General features: G+C 35.8%; 1 protein-coding gene across 3 annotated transcripts; it reads right to left on the bottom strand.

The window, feature by feature from the left end:
• Positions 1 to 8505: 8505 nt before the first annotated feature.
• LOC148850843 (uncharacterized) lies at positions 8506 to 13144 on the bottom strand. 3 transcript variants are annotated; one of them, XM_088943550.1, is made up of 4 exons: positions 12907 to 13144; positions 11870 to 12779; positions 9957 to 10391; positions 8506 to 8959 (listed from the first exon to the last, which is right to left on the bottom strand). In XM_088943550.1, the coding sequence occupies exons 2-4, from the start codon at positions 12462 to 12464 to the stop codon at positions 8778 to 8780; spliced, it is 1212 nt and encodes a 403-aa protein (XP_088799676.1). In that variant the 5' UTR covers positions 12465 to 12779; positions 12907 to 13144; the 3' UTR covers positions 8506 to 8777. The 3 variants fall into 3 exon arrangements, with proteins under 3 accessions (XP_088799676.1, XP_088799678.1, XP_088799677.1); XM_088943552.1 differs by having other exon boundaries at positions 11870 to 12725; positions 12907 to 13040; XM_088943551.1 differs by having other exon boundaries at positions 11870 to 12767; positions 12907 to 13040.
• Between the last annotated feature and the right edge of the window lie 6519 nt (positions 13145 to 19663).

The raw sequence follows: 19663 nt of genomic DNA on the forward strand, positions 1-19663 counted from the left end.
AATTCCAATAAAACATATGCTTTTTTTATCAAAAGCCCACTTGAATGCAAATTTACATTTTTTTATTGATGTACTTTTACATCTTATTATCAATGTAAATATACATTAGTCTGTCATTTGTTAATGTAAAAATGTAATGTTTTCAAATAAACAGAGTGCAAATTTACCCTAAACTGGAATTTACACTCTATTTGCATTGTTTCCAAATGCAGCCTTAAGGGGTAACTGAAACAAGTCAGTTCCCTGTTACATGCCTTAGTAATTGGTTAGTTGATGAGCTGAAGCATTTCCTTGTCTATGTACTGCATCTCTTTACGACTTATGTTTCCAGTTGGTCATGTTGGAGATTCTGGTAATGATCTACACAATAGTTAGTGCAACAGAATGGCCTGTTAGCTGCTGTATGTTCTCTTCTTAGCATCCTGAAGACTCAACTCAGTATGATAGCTTGCCATTTTGTTTCAAATGGATGTTGAGCCGAGATCCTGTGCACTGCTGCTGCAAATACGTGGTCTGAATTTTTAAGTAATACATACGAACTGGCAGCACGACTACATGAGTGTATGAATGAGATCATACACATCAACAAATAGTTTGTACTTCAGATCTTGTTGAGGGTTCCTGTTATCCGGGAAAAAAAAGGCATTCCCTGTGCTTCAGTTTTTTAGATTGGTCATCATAGCTAACTATATCATGGTCTGTAAAAGTGGAAATAGGGTGATAACAAAGGTGATGAATGCTCCAAACAATCCAATCAGACACATTATTGGATTATGAAGATGTTTGTGATTGTGGTGTTTATTGTTGAAAAAATCAGAAGTATAGCAAAAACTATGCACTTTAATGTTCATTTGTGTAGAAACGCCAACAATCCAATGGAATACTGGAGATTTTTTTTGTGATAGAAGTCTGTATAAGTGTATGACTGGGGACAATTGTTATGGCATCTCCTCTGCGCTAGCACATTACAATTGTTTTTTTTTTTTTTTTAATTTGCCCTGTTTTTATTGCATTGCAGCTACATTTTTTTTTCAATTAACCAATATTTGGTTCCAACTATCTGGGGTAATAATTGCAATCAAATTCTCTACTAAAAAAATAGGGTAAATTGCTGAAGCCTCATCTGGACTTTGGTAATTGTAATCATCTCTCCTGAACTCTCTGACAGTTACAAGTAAACCCCACCTGTTATAATCTTCTAAAAAGAGACAAAAATGCCCAAATTACCCATATAATTACTATTGAGGCTGTTTTCTACAGAAAAGAAAAATCAATACAAACTTTATAAGCAACAAAAAAATAGAGAATAAAGTTGCAGGCTTGCAGTTTTACCTTTGAATAATTGATAATGAAGGAAAATTTTGAAAAATAAATCAATTTCAAAAAAGAGATTAGAAGGGTTTGGGATAAGGATTCATATGTAGAGAAAACTTGGAAAATAAACATTTTGGTCAGAGTAACTATATGGGTATTTTGGGCACTTTATGCCTCTTTTTAGAAGAATCTAACAAAAGGGATCTACTTGCAACTACGTCTAAAAGTTCAGGGGAGATGATTGCAATTACCAAATTTCATGAAATGTTTCAGCAACAACCAGAAACTTAAGGGGAGGTTTTAGCAATTTACCTTAAAAAATATAGATTGTGATACACCTCCAGATGGGATCCATAAAAAAGATGCCAACTGGCTCAATTGGTAATGGTCTCTCACTAATAGACCCGTCTATGGGCCAGGCTGCAGACCTGACTTACACTGTGTCGGGCTCGGACTTCGGGCCAGGCCCATTCAAATTTTAGTAAAATCCAAGTCCAAGCCCGACCCATGAACAGGTATACTCACTGGCTTCAAAGACTTAAAATTGATTTTCGCCCTCACCATTGTTGTGGGCTATGGGCTTTGGGCTTGGGGACAGGCTACACCTATTGTGAACTTCCTACATAAACCAGTCACTTGGTAACAGCTGTTTCATTACACAGGTGTGAATACGTTGGGCGACCTGCATCTTATCACCTCATGATGTAGATCTAAACCCTAAACCTTAAAATCTAAGCTTTAAACCCTTAAACCCTAAATCCTATGCCCTTAAATCTTAATCCTTAAAGCTTTAAATCAAAACTCTAAACCTTTAAACCCTAACCCTAAATCTTAAACCTTAAACCCTAAAATCTAAAATCTAAATTCTTAAATTCTAAACCCTAAAATCAATGCGTAAAATGGCTATGGTAGGATGTATGTCCTCCAACATGGTACCAAAAATACCTATTGATGAGAAATATCTTGTAGGCAATTCTGGAGTGACAATGTACATGCTTTACTGGCCCTCATCATCATTTTGGCATTGGTTTTCTTGATTCAAGATTATTTTAGTTTTCTGGAAAGCTGGTGGCCATCATCAGCATTCCATTCCAGACCCCAATTCCAGTGAACCAAATGGACCCTTAGTAATTGTTGAATGAATTAACATATGGGCCTTTTCAAAAGAGATTATTTTGGTTATCAGTTTCAATTTTCAGATTAGAAAATTCAGTTAATCAATAAAATCAAATTAACTGAATTTCATTATACCGGGTATCTATATTATATATGTAAAGCAAGGTTGTTCACGTCACCCTTGCTCTCTTTTCCCACTTCCTCCTTTCTTGCTTCCACCTCAAATGTCCCTTCCTCCATTCCCCTTTCCCTGCCTTCCCACTAAGCCAAGTCGCCAGTCAACCTATCTTATTAGGCCACATCATCCTTCGTATCAATAATACAAATCTCTCTCTCTCTCTCTCTCTCTCTCTCTCTCTCTCTCTCTCATTCATGTTCCCTATCTTCCCCACCTAAAGTGTCTCTTAATCTATGTCACACGCTCATAAACCATCTAATTTTAACATCTCTTTCCCTCCTTATCTCTCTATTTCTATCTCTATCTCTCTCCACCTTTTAAATACATGCATTTAACTTTTCATTAATGTATCAAAATATTAATGTTTAGGTTAAAACTGTTTTTCTAAAAACTATTTAAATTAAAACTTAAATATTGAAATAAGATCAATAAAAATTTATCTAAAATACTAATAAGAGAAAAATAGATCATGCAACAAGATAAATAATAAACACAAAGTAATAAAACTTAGTAGTTAATTAAAATTTTATTATAATTATAAATAATATTTTAATATTGCCATTACAAAATCTATGGTCATCTACTAAAACACCCTCTATAGTTTCATGGATTTACTAAAACCTATCATATAACTTATCTTTTGTGAAAACACCCCCTATAGTTTGCAAGGAGTTTACTTAGTCAACCTTTCATTAGATGACAATGAAAAATGACAGTTTTGACCCTAATGTCCATTTGAATAAACTTAATCAAAAGAAAATAAAATTAAAAATATCATTTTTGCCTCTAATAAGACACAAGAAACCACTCTATTTGGCTATATTTGGTCAATTTTGTTTTTTTGTGTGAAGTGTTACAGGTACTTTTGGAATAAACAATCATGGGCCCATGCACTTGAACATTTTCTACTAAATTTAGGTGATCATGTTATTGTCTTTAGATGGAAAAACAAACACTTATTAGTGATCATATTCTTATGATCAATACCTTGTACTTTGGCTTGAGTGACAATTTGGTCCCCGAACTTTAAAATGCGACAACCCAGTATCCAACTTAAAAATGCGACAATCTAGCACCTAACCGTTAACTGGCTATTAAGTGGCATGCAAAAAGACACAAATGCTCTTCAAGTGTCATCTAATTTTCTTTATCAACCATATGCTAAAATCAGAACCAACCATCAAATTCAAATTTTTGAACTTTGATATGGATTCGAATAGAGAAAACACATTACTCTGTAGTACCCAAATGAAAAAGCTCCTCTTTCTGGATCTTTTCTATGGGTTATAGCTAAAGAACACACTTCTTCCATAACACAAAAATGAGAAAGCAAGACTTTTCTTTTGTTATGGCTTGGATCACAACAATAACCCTGAATCAAGAACAGAGAAAACTCATTAATATCCAAAATGCATATGGGAAAAGAAAGCTTTTTTCAGCTTTTTGGAGGATAAGAGTGGTCTCTGAACATGAGAGATGATGAAGTGGCAGAGAAGTGAGAAGAGAAAAGAATTTAACGCTAAAAGCTAAGAAGAAGATGTTTAAGTAACCTGAAATCTGGTAAGGCGTTTGCACTGTAGCTAGGCTGAAGAAGTAAAAACTAAAAGGAAGATGATATTAGTGGCGATTGTGGCGGAGCTGCTTGAGCAGTACATGGCGCTGCTGGTTAGGGTATTACATCAAATGTTTCACGCACCCCCTTTTCCATGGCGTTTGCATTTCATTTTTTCTTATTCTTACACCATCTCCCCACCACAATCTCAATTGCATATGGAGGGGGCTGTCTATCTCTATTTCTCGTTACTGTAATTTGTTTTTTGCGATCTGAATGGTGCATACATAATAGTAATTTTATTTTCAGTCTCAATATTTCTTCTGCTCGCCACAGTTTATGATTTTAATCTCTCTCCCTCTCGTTTTCTCCCCCTCCCTCAATTATGAACAGAGATGAAGAGGATGAACAGTGTGTTTTATTTTCAAGGGTAATTTTAATATATTCTAAAGTCTCAAATCGCACATGAGGTCACATGATATACATAACCGACGAGCCATTAACAGCAGGTACTAGATTGTCACATTTCAAAAGTTCAGGTACTGGACTGTCGCATTTTAAGGTTTGGGGAATAAATTGTCACTCAAGCCAAAATTGATCGAGAATTTTCCCTAAAATTAATATAATATAATAAAATAGTAAAAATTAAGATAAATAATAAAAAATAATACAAATTTATCTAGCAACACATAACCCAAAAATAATTTGGATAGGACTTGGTACCACTTGGCCGAATTGACATTGTTATAAGGCTCCTGCCACAATTTCTTCCAACAACACCCGTGCAACAGGGCTTGACTAATATATACAAAATAAAATTCAGTTTTGTTATTTTGGCATTGCCTTAATTCAATTTGAGGGTCCATTTGGTTTATAGTCATAATTGGAATCCGAATCAAAATCAAAATCCTTCGGAGTCGAAATCAGAATGATCCATTCCCATAGTCTGTTTGGTTTAGACATGATTGGGAATGGGAATGGGAATTTAAACAAGTAGGAATAAGATTTCATTCCCAAGGGAGGGGCAGGGAATGACCATTCCCTTAAATGGTGGAATGCCATTCCAGCAGGAATGAGAATGAGATTCCAATTCCACCCAAGGTTCTAAATATCAACCCGGGATGGTGTATCAGCCTATGTCTGTACATTTTTTTTAAGTTTTATTTATTTTTCGAAATCGGTTCAAAGGGGTCGGTTTAATGCCCGGCTACCCTCTAAACCAGTGGTTGACCCGATACAACCCTTGGAGGGGCGTATTGGTAAGCCATCGACATGATATGTATCAGTCAATACGGGCCAATACATATCGACAATTTGAACATTGATCCCGCCCAACCAAACAGTTGTAATCAGAATAGCCCATTCCGGTTTCAATTCCAGATCCTATTCTCACAAACCAAACGGAGCCCAAATTCTGTTTTTAACCAAAATAAACCGAATGCTTTTTTATTTGATAGAAAAAATAAACCAAATGCTGACACAAACTTAAATGGTTTTATATGACAGAAAAATACGGACAGGCCCAATGCAAATTTCCGATTTCCACTGCAGAGTTATAAACATTCAAAATGTCAAAAAAAAACCCATTCTACACACAATTGCCTGTGCATTGACATCAATTCCAAATTGGCAACCACCCCTACTATACTTTAGGCCTAAAAATTCTGACGTTAAGCTGAACCGTCGTTCTCCCGTTATCAAGCTGACCTTGATGGCTGTGTAACGATGATGATACATCCAGAGAAGTGGGAGATTGAATGGTTGTGGGGCATACACAATGAGGACGTGGGGCCTTATTATTGATTACACAAGCCCATCTCACAGCTAATCCTTGGTTTGTCAAATCAGACCTTAAAATGGGTTTAGTAGATTCTAAACCACTATATTCATGTAATCGCAGGACTATAAATCCACCTTTAGAACTTTTTTTATATTTCTTTTGAAGGGCTACAAGGGGAGTAGACCATCCCCCAAACCAGGTGCAGGCGGGAGTTGATCCCAAGCGTAACATGCTGCAAGCATTGATAGAAGGCCGGAGTTGATCCCAACCGCTAGGACTATTATACGATCTTTTCAACTTCCTTCCAATTAGAGGTGTAAATTGGGCCGTGCCACTTATGGCCCGGCACTGTTTGGCGCAATTTTGGACCAACTCGACATGATGGCATGTGGATCGTGCCAGGCCCGGTATGATGGTCTTTGTCGTATTGGACCTAAGGTTTTAGGTCTGTGGGCCAGATTGGCATGGCATGACCAAATAGGCCGTGCCACTCGCAGCCTGGCCTGGCATGGCCCATATATACTATTTATATATTTTTTTATCTATATATATTTTATATATTTATATATATAATATATAATATGTAATATATTATATATTATATAAATTATAATTGTATAATAATATATAGTATATGAACAATTGTTTTTAATTTTATTATACTAATTTATTTAATTATTATATATAAGTAATTGTATACATTAAAATTCATATAAAATTAAAATTTAAAAAAAAATCAATTAAATAGACAAAAATAGTTTTGACCCGATCTATGGCCCAACTTGAGCCCAGGATTAACCCACGCGCCAACCCAACCCGCAGCATAACACGATATGGCACAGGCCTGTATAGGCTTGGGCCATGAGCCGTGTAGGGCTGACCCCCAATTTTTTGGTGGCATGACCTGTGACGGCCTACAGGCCGTGCCATGCAGTTTGTACGGGCCACCCGCGGGCATGTGCCAGCCCGACACAGCCCACTATACTTCCAATAAGGTCCATTGTAACTTGTAAGCGTAGCATGCTGCATGCATTGATAGAAGGCTGGACTCTTTTTAAGGGTTATATCTTTATAGGGAATAAATGAGAGAGACGTGCAATTGAGCAAATATAATTAAAGATTGCCCCCACTGGTAATCTGGTATCAAACACAAAAGAAGCGAATTTGGATTTAGTAGTTACTGAACCGTTTTCACACCGTCCTCACAACCTTTTGCGGTCGTGTTTCGGAAACATGAAGCTTGGCCTCTTGGCCTATTCTGTGGAACACACGTATGAATTATTTTATTTCTGGGGAGACCTGTATACTTGGGGTCTATCTCTTTGCCAGTGGACACCAAGTGGCTTAACCTGTATTGCCCAGTCACTTGCAGATGGACATACAAGAAAAAATATCCATGCAAGAGGAGACAACCCAACCAACCGCACACGGCACACGTATCCCAAGCTCCTAATGATAATAAGCTAATAACAGAACAAATGTAGAAACGAACGATGGATCTTAGTACTTTCTCCAGACTCAAACATACAATAGCAGTTCAAGTGTATACCACCTCTGATCCACAACAATTCAAATTTGATTTTGATCCCAATCCGATAATATTATCTTATTTTTATAAGCAAAGTCTGTATTTTGCATTTTCAGTAAAGAGTCAGACATTAGTCTCTTCCTCTGTTCATATTTACTGCCCTAATTGAAGGGGAAGACAACCTTAGACTACAGTACCAGAATGGAAAACCTAGACCAATATCAAGAGACTGCAATTTAGCGGTATCAGAACCTGCACGTTTGCACTTTGCACATCCTGCAAACCAGGGTAACCATGTATTTGACCAATCTCCACTAACAGTTCATTGACCTACCTAGTCCTTCGGCATGGAAGAGCAATATAGGCAAACCGGCAAATGCACTAACAGCGTTTTGAACTCGTATGTCTTAACCTCATGCAACAAAAGAGCACCATCATATGCAACCACAGCTGTAACTCGGTTACGTGATAATAAAGATGGAGAGAAGTAGAGAACTACAACCTAAAGGCTGGGATACAGAACATGTCTTACCTGACATGTAGGAATCAGAGGATTCAATGATTCAAAGATTTCAGACAGGACAAGGTCCATTAAAACGTGGAAGAAACAAAATGTCGCAGGTGGGATATGAAACATAAGAGTTCAGAAACAAAATGTCGCATTTGAACTACAATCTAAAGCATCAACCACCCCATAAAAACACTACTAGATCAACCACAAAAGCATTCCTGGGTAACCAGAGATTAAAACTCAAAAAGATTACAAGCCAAAAATTCCATAACTATCCAAGATGCATTTAACTTATCTGGAATGGACTTCCAAATTTGCAATTTCGTGGCCGAGTCAGAAGTCCTATGGAGCACCATGGGTTTCATTTTTTTTTTTTTTTCTTTGGTGGAAAACCATGGGTTTAATTAGCAAATATTTATAAAGTCGCGTCCCACATGTTTATAGTGTTGGACATGCATTTCCTTGGAGCGTAGGATGATGACAATGATGACTGATGAGTGATGAAAAAAATTAGACGATAGCAGTATGGCACATAACAACCAACCCGAAATTTGAAGTAGATACAACTTACAAGGAATATACCAAATTCCTACATTATGGTGAATTACCCCGTCAGGAGGCAGAAAAAGATGACGTTAATGCTTATACAATTTATTTCCATCTATTCTACACAGCCTGCCATTGCAGAGGGGGTGGTAAAAGAAAAAATGACTTATAGTACCCCAAAGGTGGCTATTTGACCCTTCATCTGCCCTTTCTTGCATCTCTATGACATGGGTACCATTGTTGAGCAAAAACTCATAATTTTGCTGCATCATCACAACCAGGAGCATCAGAACGATTGGCAATAGATGACCCTCTTGATGCAGGGACACAAGACCATGCTAGAGCTGCAGCACCAACACTAATGGTTATTCCAACTGAACTCCAAATCCACCTCCACCTTCTTTTTCTCCTTTGCCTACGCTGCCGAACCATTTCTTCATTTACAAAAGAAGAGAAAGGTCAAACTATCAATAACAAAGTTTTACTTTTATATAAATAAGCAAAAGATAAAGTCTGTAGTCCCTACCTTCATACAAGCATATTTACCTGGTTTTGGGGTAGATTCAACATAGAACCAACATGCCTTTTTTATTAATTTTGTTATGCTGAGCACAAGCTTGGATTATTTTCATTAAATAAATGATTCTGGAAAACAACATCCAAGAAAAACTCAATATAAATGTGAACTAGATTAATCCCATTTGTGGTCCATAATTAGTCCAACCAAACCAGGTAGGTGTCTAGATGAGTACATAATAGCTATTTAATGAAATTCAGCTGGGAGTAAGCAGATTCATAAATATCAACAAATTTATCTTTTGCAAATTGCAATGCTTCTTTAAGCTATGGACCACTGCATGGTAAAATAATAAAATCTTGGGATGACAAGTATGAGAAAAACCAAAGCCAAAGGTTATGTCTGTATCCAGTCCACTCCACCATGTTCATGGGAAAAAGAAACACTTGGAATAAATAAATAAATAAATAAATTATTTAACGAATACTTGGTTCAGGTAGAGAGAAAAAATTTGTTTCCTAATTATGTAGTAAGAGATATGACATATGACCTTAGAAAGAACAGAATGCACAAATAAAAGTACTCCTATTGCCAATCCACTATGGTGGGACAAGGCAGATGATGGTGATTATGAATAAAAAGCTTACAGTAGCATGAAAGAAAAATAAATAAATAGCGTATCTTTCTGCATTATGATATGAATGTGAAACCAAATAATGAAAATTCTGTATCAAAGAAAACATAGCATGCATGGATGGTATTTGGTCGAGTTCAGGGAAAGGAGGAAAAAGGAAGCAAAAAAGTTGAAAAAAATGGACAATCAGGCCCATCTTTTACTATTAAGTTGAAGTACAAATATCAGGAATTCAGGATTAACCAATGCAGGAGAAAAGAAAGAAGTCAAGAAATCTTACCAATAGCTTCTTGGTTCCTTTGAGACATCTCGTGATTTACAGCTTCATAATAATGTAGCCTGTCCCATAATCGAGCTATCTCAAAGTTCTTCAACTCAATCTGAGATTCCATTTTTTCCTCAGCCTCAGCCTTTGCAGATCCTCTCCCAATGGATTGGGATACAAACCGTGCAACACAGATCTGTTGGCACAGATCTTCTCCCAGATCAAAATCTGAATTCTCACCTTCAACAGCACTGCTTGAAGCTGTTGGCAGTGTCAACCCCACAAGGGATAAATGTTGCCCTATCCTTTGCCATTGCCTTTGCATGTTACTGAGGGCTTCTTCTGCTTGCTTCCGCTTTTCAATCTCTGATAACAAGTTCAATCTTGTATCACGAAGTTCAGCTTCAATGTCAGAAAGAGATGACTGCCTACCACCTTCACTAGAGAGCTCTATACCAAATAAGAAATTGAGTTAGCCTGCCTATTTTGTAATTATGAAGTAACAGTAAAAGGCAATTTTCCAAAAACTGAAATGCATAACCAATCTTTGTGATTGGTGATCAATCTTTAAGTGTTAAATTAAACTAAATGCTTGAGAATCATCAGGTTATGCTAATCAAGACTTAGGTTAAGTTTAACTCATGGATGTAAGAGAATTACTTTGAAACCCTAAAATAATCAATATGCTACACAGAGATATTGAAGGAATACATCTTATGAATTAGACAAAGTACTCCACAATCATCAAATTCAGATCAACAAACCAATTTCAATTCATGATTGGAAAAAATAATTATTAAAACCTTAAAAAAGTCACTATGCTATGCAAGGCTCTAGAAATAATACTGAGAACTCAATTTAATACAGAGAAAAGAAGATAGAGAAGATAAAAAATCAACTAGTTAAAAGAAAATTATTTAAAACAAATTCACAATTTTTGTGTACTAAATTAAGCTTTTATTAGGCTCAGGTTCCAATTCTAATTGAAGCTGAGACATGTACCAGCCTTTAAAGGGACAGTTGATATGCATATCAGAAATAGCTAATTGTATGGCATCAATATAAATGCACTCATCTACCATAGTTTTAAAAATGAAGCATCCACAGAATGTCCTTATCATGACATATGCACAATAGTTACTGTTCAGGTGGCACTACCTCCACCCAAACAAGAAAGTGAGGCACCAAGACTTCTATGGCAGCCAATATAGAGTGCTTCCAGCATAGAGTCCAAATCAGAAAGGGGTAGAAGAAGCCTCAGAACCAAGACTTATAAGATAGCCAAGATCCCAATACAGAGCATGTTTCCAGCAAAGTCACAAGTCAGATAGGGGTAGTGGCCTTCAACAAACTCTCCAAGAGAATGTTCCCAGTTCCCCTTTATAAAAACATATATATATATATATAATAACGATAATATCATAAAATAAAACTATATGCAACTTCTGTCAAACTTGTCTTGATGAACATCAAATTACTGAACCTTAACTAGGCTCCAAAAGGAATCCAAGTAGAACTAAATCTTTTTCAGCTCAGCACCCTAACCAGTGGACTGTAATCATACAAGTCATTGATCAGGCCCCATTTATAAATGGGTGCCACTACCACCATAAAGATTGTGCAACTTTGCCTTGATCTAACTAGTTGAATCCAACCATCTAATACATGTTACTTTGACTTGCCTGGGAAAAATAATGAAAAATATGAAGTTTAAATTAGAAAGTATAACCAAAATAAACAAGTCCGTCCATTCTTACCAATTGTTGTTAATGTTTACGACAGGGACCTGTATGACAAAGGCAAGTAGTATTCCGGTTCTTCAAATACTGCCATGCAGATATGAGAACCTTTTCTCTTTCATTTTTTCCCCTTGGTACGAGATAATGAGGATGAAATACAATAGAAACAAGGGAAGAGAGAATAATTACCATCCCAAGCGTCATAAAACTCGCCCATTGGTGTAGTGAGCTTCAAAGGACGTTCGGTGCCCCTGGTGTCCTCTTCATCAATATTGCTAGTGAAACTTATCGATTCCTGAGGATCAAAGAAATCTTCACACTCATCTCTCCCATCAACAGTTGCGCCCAGCTTTGATTCAGTCACACCCAACCCATCATTGAGATTTCTGTTTCCTGGCTCCCCGTCACGGAAGCCATTCACAACAACCTCCTTGGCTGAAGTTGTTTCTACAACCTCGATATCCATATTATCCCCGTTTGCGTCAACCTTCATTTCCTCTGTACCTTGCTGTTGCAATGAGACATCATCCTGGACAAAGCTCTTTAGAAGTCGAGGCCCGCGTCTTTTGTGATTAACAATATACGGGGAGGGAGGGAAGGATGAAGGGGAATCGGGAAGAGGAGTTGGTACAGGAGTGGCATAGAGCGTTGGCGATATCTGTGGCAGGTGTGTTCTCTTTTCTGTTCGACTGTCCGGCTTCGTATTGAGTGGTTTGGGAATAGATTTTGGAGCTCCGTGTTCTAACAACCTATCTAAAGCAACCGCTGTAAGCGTCGGAGGCATGGCTTTTGCACCACCAAACGATATAAACAGAGCAGGGTAGTCTTTCAGAGAAGGGAAAAAAAAAAAGTTTCAGAGCCTTGTAGTTCAACTCCAGTCAAATACAAAGAAACCCTAGAATCGAAGCCCAAGCAGACATGATATATTGTCTATCGTTTGTAGTTATGACTTATGACCACATAGAACTGAAACCTGGTCGTGAAGATTGCCCTCATGGAATTGCAAAACCCAAAAAGTCATCCTAGGCGAAGAACCTCCAAGCAGCTGAAGCCATTAATTCAAAACTTTTCAATATCTGAATGGAATCTGAGCCAACAACTACGAACAGAGACCTCAAATAAGAAGGACGAAAGAAGAAAACGGGCAAAGAATTTCATGCTGAAGATTCTGAGAAAGATGTGGCAATTGTAAAGCGCTATGTAAACAAACAAAAAGGGTTTGTTACCTGGAAACCTTCGCGGTGATTTGCACCGAGAGATGCTCGGATATACATCAACAACCAGAGGTTTTTATTTGAAGTTTTATGGCATAAGCTTGTGATTCTCATCCCGCCAATGAACCTTCGCTCTCCTCGAATATACGGGGGAGAGAGAGAGCGTGCGGCGGAAAAAGAGTTATTATTATTATTAGGGTAAATTAGAAAGACCTCCTGTAATTTGCTTTGCAACAAACACCCCTCTTGTACTATAATCGTGAGACAAAGACCCTTATGTTAGCTTTTTATCCAAAAAAAAACCGTTGTAATATTTTTCAATACCTATATTACCCTCGAACGAAAATTCATCTTCCCCACCTCACGATACACTAACAGTAGCGGCATTAATCTCAATTATCTCAAATTTCTTCAAATTTATCTCTCTCTCTATCTCTTCTCTCTCTTTCTATTCTTACCCTTCCTAGTGAGAAGTGATACAAAGCTATCACGGATTTGGTGTTTTTCTCTTCAAGCGCCAGGCTGACATCACCGTAGACGAAAAATGGTGACACCGACTAGTGTTTTTCTCGTAGCCAACATTCAGTATGGTGGGGCGATAATATCACCGATAGCCGACATCCACTCACTCTTGACTTCACATTCGAATAACCACCATCTACATTAACTTTCAGAAAATTCCCAGGTGGGGGAGTCCATCGATACAATGGGCCAGGAGTGCTAATGTAACTCTTAACAACTGGCTAGTGGCGCGAACAAATCTGATGGAATTAGAGTCCATAAAGTCGATCCCTAACTCTAACAGTCTGAGACTGTAATGGAATCATTGATATGATTGATAGTCATGGTGTGAGGGTCAAAGATACCTGAGCTAACATTAATGAGGGAGTCCATTGTGATTTGAGAGTTTAACTCCACCACTTGTTGAAGTTCTACGGGATGAGGTAGCCAAAGTTCATGGAGGATTCTCACCTCACTCCCATCCCCAATTAAATAACAATCTCTTAAGCAAAGCAAATCTTTGCAACCGGCCACGTTGATCCAAATCTTTGCAGTGGAAGATAGAAGAGATTCTTAGGGTTGTTAGTGAGAACAGAGAAAGAGATCTCGAGGTTCCGCCAGATTTGGAGCCAAAATTCTGAGTGGTTCTTACAGCCATTCACACCAGTGCACTTAGACTTTTATCCTCGAGATCTATTAGTGTATCATAAGCAGTGCACTCTGGATTTCTACGGGGAAGATGAACAATGTTTTTCTTGTTTGAGGGTAATATAGAGATTAAAAGATATGATAGCAGAAAGGGATTTTTGTCTCGGGTCATAGTACAAGGGAGTATTTGTTGTAAAATAAAGAACAAGGAGGTATTTATCACAACCCCCATAGGACTGGGGGTCTTTATAATTTACCCTTATTATTATTATTATTATTTATGCTTGATTTGAAAAAAACATAAATACAAATACATATAAAATATAAGGTTTTACACTCTTTATATTTATATTTATACTAATGCAAATACAAATATACAAAATACAAAACCTTATATTTTATATTATTTTTTATATATTTATATTTATACTCCTTCCAAATGAGCCTTAGGTTTTAATGGGCTAACGATTAACACCACTTCTCATCCTCTTATTTTGAGGGGATAAATTATAATTTATAAATACCCCTGTGAATTTCATTTGTGACAAAGACCTTTCGAATTTTACGTTGTGAGAAAGACTGAAAGACTCTCTCTGTTAGCTTCCCATCATATCGGTTAACTTTAAAAATGATTATTATTTGCTGTTTAAAGCTTTTCAGATCCCAAATTACCGTTTTATTATTTGTTCCAAACTTTTAGTGTTTACACTTTCATAACCTAATAATTTCTGAAAATATTGATTGTTTTTATATAGTTAAAATAGTTGGTGTGTAATATGTGTATAAATTATTCTTCTCCAACAATAGCGTAAAATTTGTGGATGATTTTTTGGTGTTGTTGGAGATTATTTTATATATGATGATGGTATATTTTGAAGAGCTTTACCCTTTTTTTGTCATTTTGAAAATTTCATTACATGCCTTTTGTCGTCTTTAATTACAAAAAAGAAAGTTATTTTGGTAGTTTTGTCGCAACCTAAGAATTTAGGGAGTCTTTATCAAAAAAAAAATACAGAGGTATTTTGTCATTTACCCGCCCTCCCTTCTCTCATTGTCCTCCACACCGCAGAATTTGAAATAACATATTTTTCAGGAGCACAAATTTTGTGTCAAGCTTTTTTTTTCTTTTTTCTGTGTGGTAATCAAGAAGGGTATATATTGTGTGAAGCGAAGGACCAAACTTTGATCCATTGTACATCGAAAAAGCAACACGTGTTAAATTTGATGCACCCTTAAATGATTGTTGACTAGTAGGCCTTTGATAAGAGCTGAACCGGGTGGTCTGAAACTCTGAATCCTTTGTCACTTTGTCATCTAGGGAAAGCCAGTAACCTTAATGGCTGAAACGACTGCCCGTTGGAATTGGGTTGACTAGACACTTGAATATTTTATATTTTATTCCTTAAAAGCAAAGTATTAATCTATTCTAATTTTTAATAATTAAGTACTTAGTCATTCAGTTCAATTATTCAGCTCTTGTGCAGTTAGTTGTGCTCACTCTCATACTCTTGTGCAGTTGTGTAAACCCATCAAGTCACAAAAAAAAAAAAAATGCAGGGTTAGTATACCAAAGAATTAATCAGAAACATTGACATTTGAAAGATATTAAGTTTTAGGGAGTTAGAAGGAATACAAGTATAAAATCTTATTATGGCTCAGTTTAGAAATAATATATATAGTATAAATACATACAAAATAATATAAAATGCAAGGTTTTGTACTTCTTCCAAACTGAGCCTATGTAAAAATCATCAGAGCTAAATCCTTTGTTTTTCACCAAATTAACTTTTTCTTATTTCAAAATACAAATATTCATCCCACTATGAGGATTACCACCAAGTGATACTTCCAGTTCACGAAAGCAATCAATTCCAACCAAATGTGCAGTTTTGCATCATACTGTACGTCCTGTGTGTATGCACTATTATTAAGTTATTTTTTTATTCAACTGGATTAAGGTTAAATGTATAAATTGTATTTCGAATGGTAACCGGCAGCAGCTGGCATGTCTCCCATTGTATTAATAAAATTCTGAAGACCACTTTTGCTTTTAATTTATTTCAACTTTCAACCAGCTAGCGTGATCTTTCTTAATTTTAAAAAAAGGGGATTTAATGCGTTGACTCCATTTTACACATGGGAAGGAAAGCAGATATCATTCAGCCATTCAAATAACTTCGTTGAAATTCAAATTGCTCTCCCTCTATGATATATTAATTTATATATATGTATATGCGTATGTGTATATACAAAAGGGAATTTGATAAGATAAATTATATAAGATTTAGAGTCCAAATATTTTATTAAATAATATATTTTTTATTTTTAAAACATGAAAATGTCAAATAATGTTAAGTAATACAAGGTTAATTTAATTAATCTCTTTTTTTTTTATTTTACAAAAATCAACTTCTCACTTATTTTAATAAAATAACGTCTCTTCATGTGTTTATATTATTATGCCTTCTCAAATCAATAATCCAGAAAATATTATATATTATACAGGTCAATATTATACTTTTAAGTGTGCGTAATTCCCTAATATATTGAAAGATTGTAAATCATATCCACCAATTACAATATGCTTTGACCAAAACCCCAAAAACCTACGATTTCCGTAACTGTGACGTATCGATTAATAATAATAAGAGCGCCCATGGTATTCACCAGACAAAACATGATTGTTTATTGTTTATATGTGTTAAGGGTATCATCCTCAGAGTTTAGTTGCTTATCAAACAAACGAAGAAAAAAAACCTTAAGAGTTGAGTCAACTCAACTTGTAATATACAATTTATATGGGTTCATTATTATATCCGAAAAATTTATTAACGAATCAATCAGAATCATAAATATATTAGTTGGTTTTTATTCACCAGCGGGTTTTGAGGAGTTCACATCTCCGCCCCACTGTGTATATCCACCATGTATTGGGAATATTTCCCAGTGATACTACCAGTCTCCATAATATCATTATCGGGAGATGTTCTCAATACATGGTGGAGATATGATCTCGGTTTTGAGTGGTCATATGATTCATATCTTTTCCAGGTCATAGATTATTTCATTTTATATAACTAATCAACCCAAAAGTGGTATTTATCAAAATTCAAGAGGATTTTAATTAGTCAAAGCTCTTTCAATATCATATTTTTTCGGCATCATAGATTTTTTCAAATATTGCATTCGAGTCATGAAACGTAAGCCCAAATTCATAACGATTAGAAAAAGATTTTACCAATGCAAGCATCTTTCAAAATAAGTCTAGATCTTCTCTCAATAATAAATAAATAAAAATAAAAAGAAATAAATAAATAAATAATCTTTACCACAAGTTCTAGCATGATTTGTGTAGACACATCCCATACATAGTGAGTCTTAACAGTTTTTATTGGGAGGAGATCCAAACCATACTAGACTGCACCTTTAAGACTAGACATTTCAATATGACATTTTATTTGATTATGGGGGTATTTGATATGTGGATGACAAATTGCATGATGTAGATTAATCAATTAAGCTCCACTGTGGTATTATTGAAACTACAATGGGGATGTTTGGAACCATAGCCGTTTTTAAAAAAACGATGCCACGTTGGATCTGTATAGACGTTTCAATAAACGCTCGTGCATCTCATTGTTTGGTTCAATTGATTATTAAAAAATTGGGCATGCCTTGAAAATTGGGACCGCACTGATGCATGAAACGCTATCAGTGAACCATTTCCCCCAACAGTTGACTGATGTGTATCCTATGTGGTGCTTACCTGTCAGCACATACATGAAAAACGGTAATGAAAATCACCTTATCAAATAGCATAGTGTTGCTCACTGCCTATGTGGAAAAAGCATTTTTTTTTTTTTTGTGAAAAACAGGTCTTGGAAGTATGAGTATTTTTTTTCTTGAAAATCGATCCCAAAAAGTGTCCACGCTTCCAAGCACCATGAATGTTTTAATATCATACTGCACTTCTATAACAGCAAGTATTTTGTACACTAATATAGATGGTGTGGATGCCTTGTAAGCAAAATAATATTGATCATTTGTTGCAAAATTTTATAAGAATATTTAAATATATTGTGGTGTTAACTGATCCATGTTAAAAAAAAACGTACCACTAAAGATGTAGGGTGGACTAGAACAAATCAACAATGGTTTTGTTCACAATACATAATACTCCTCAAACTTGGTAGGGATTTGCTACAAATATAGTGCTCCCAACACTGTCCCAACATGCCACTACAAAGGATCGTTGGGAGCAGAACTGAACTCTTGACACTATATTTTAAAGGGAAAATTCCCAATCACTAACTTGTACTTTGGCTTGAGTGACAATTTAGTCCCTGAACATTAAAATGTGACAATCCAGTATCCAAACTTTCAAAATTTGACAATCCAGTACATGTTGTTAACCAATCCATTAATCAGCCGTTAAATGACATTTGAAAAGTCAAAAATGCCCTTTGAATGCCATCTAATTCTCTTTAACAAGCATTCGAAGGGCATTTTTTACTTTTCAAATGTCACTTAACAACTAATTAACAGACTGGTTAACGACAGGTACTGAATTGTCACATTTTGAAAGTTCAGGTACTTGATTGTCACATTTTGAAAGTTTGGGTACTGAATTATTACATTTTAAAGTCCGATGACCAAAATTTCACTCGAGCCAAAGTACATGATACCGATCAGGATTTTCCCCTATTTTAAATTTGACTTTGTCCATTTTATTTGTAAGAAGTAAAATCAAAGGACTTCCACTTAAAAGAGGAAGGAGATAGGAATGAATTGGATTTGGCCTTCACAAAACTATCTTTGCATTATCCTCATAGCCCCTTGCAGTTATGTATTAGAAATATCTCCCATAAATAAAAAGATACAAATACAAAGATGTTCCCAATACACTAAAAAAACCTGAGTACGGTATGAATACGGTTTTGTGAGGATTGGATCCATCCTTGGTGGGAGCAGGGGAAGAGGGCTCTAACCATCTAGGAATCTAGATGTGTGGTTTCCATTTAAATGAACAGGTATTGAAGTAGAAGGTGGTGAAATTTTGCATCAATTTTCAGTATAAAATTTTTACCTCCAATGAGAACAAAAAAGACAATAAAACAAAAATAAACTTTGTATCAAATATAAATAGGTAAATTTCTTAAACTACCCTTATGGTTTAGTTAATTGATTAAGTATACTCCTACTATTTGAAAACTGACTGACATATATAATGACTTATATTCCGTTAAATTCATATATAAGTGACTTACCGCTTGCATCCATTAATATTCCGTTAAATTCATATATAAGTGCATTACCGCTTGCATCCATTAATATTCCGTTAAATTCATATATAAGTGACTTATACTTTATTTTAAATCCCAATTTTACCCCTACTGTCTTCTTCCTTTGAGCAGCAAACCAAACTGGTTCAGTCCTTTAAGGAACCCAAACGAGGTGCAAAGCCATTCTCTTCTTCTCTAAAGTCTGAGCAATCCTAAGCAAACTAAGCTCGGTGAGGGTTGAGCAGGGATTCTTGGGTGGTATCTACTAGTTCGGACTTGAAAGCTGAGTAACAACATTTGTGCGGATTCGAAGAAACCCAAATCTGAGATATGAGAGA

The sequence above is a fragment of the Nelumbo lutea genome, chromosome 5 (genome assembly GCF_056320005.1).
Source record: "Nelumbo lutea isolate HS-2025 chromosome 5, American lotus-T2T, whole genome shotgun sequence".
In the NCBI taxonomy this organism is placed as follows: Eukaryota; Viridiplantae; Streptophyta; class Magnoliopsida; order Proteales; family Nelumbonaceae; genus Nelumbo; species Nelumbo lutea.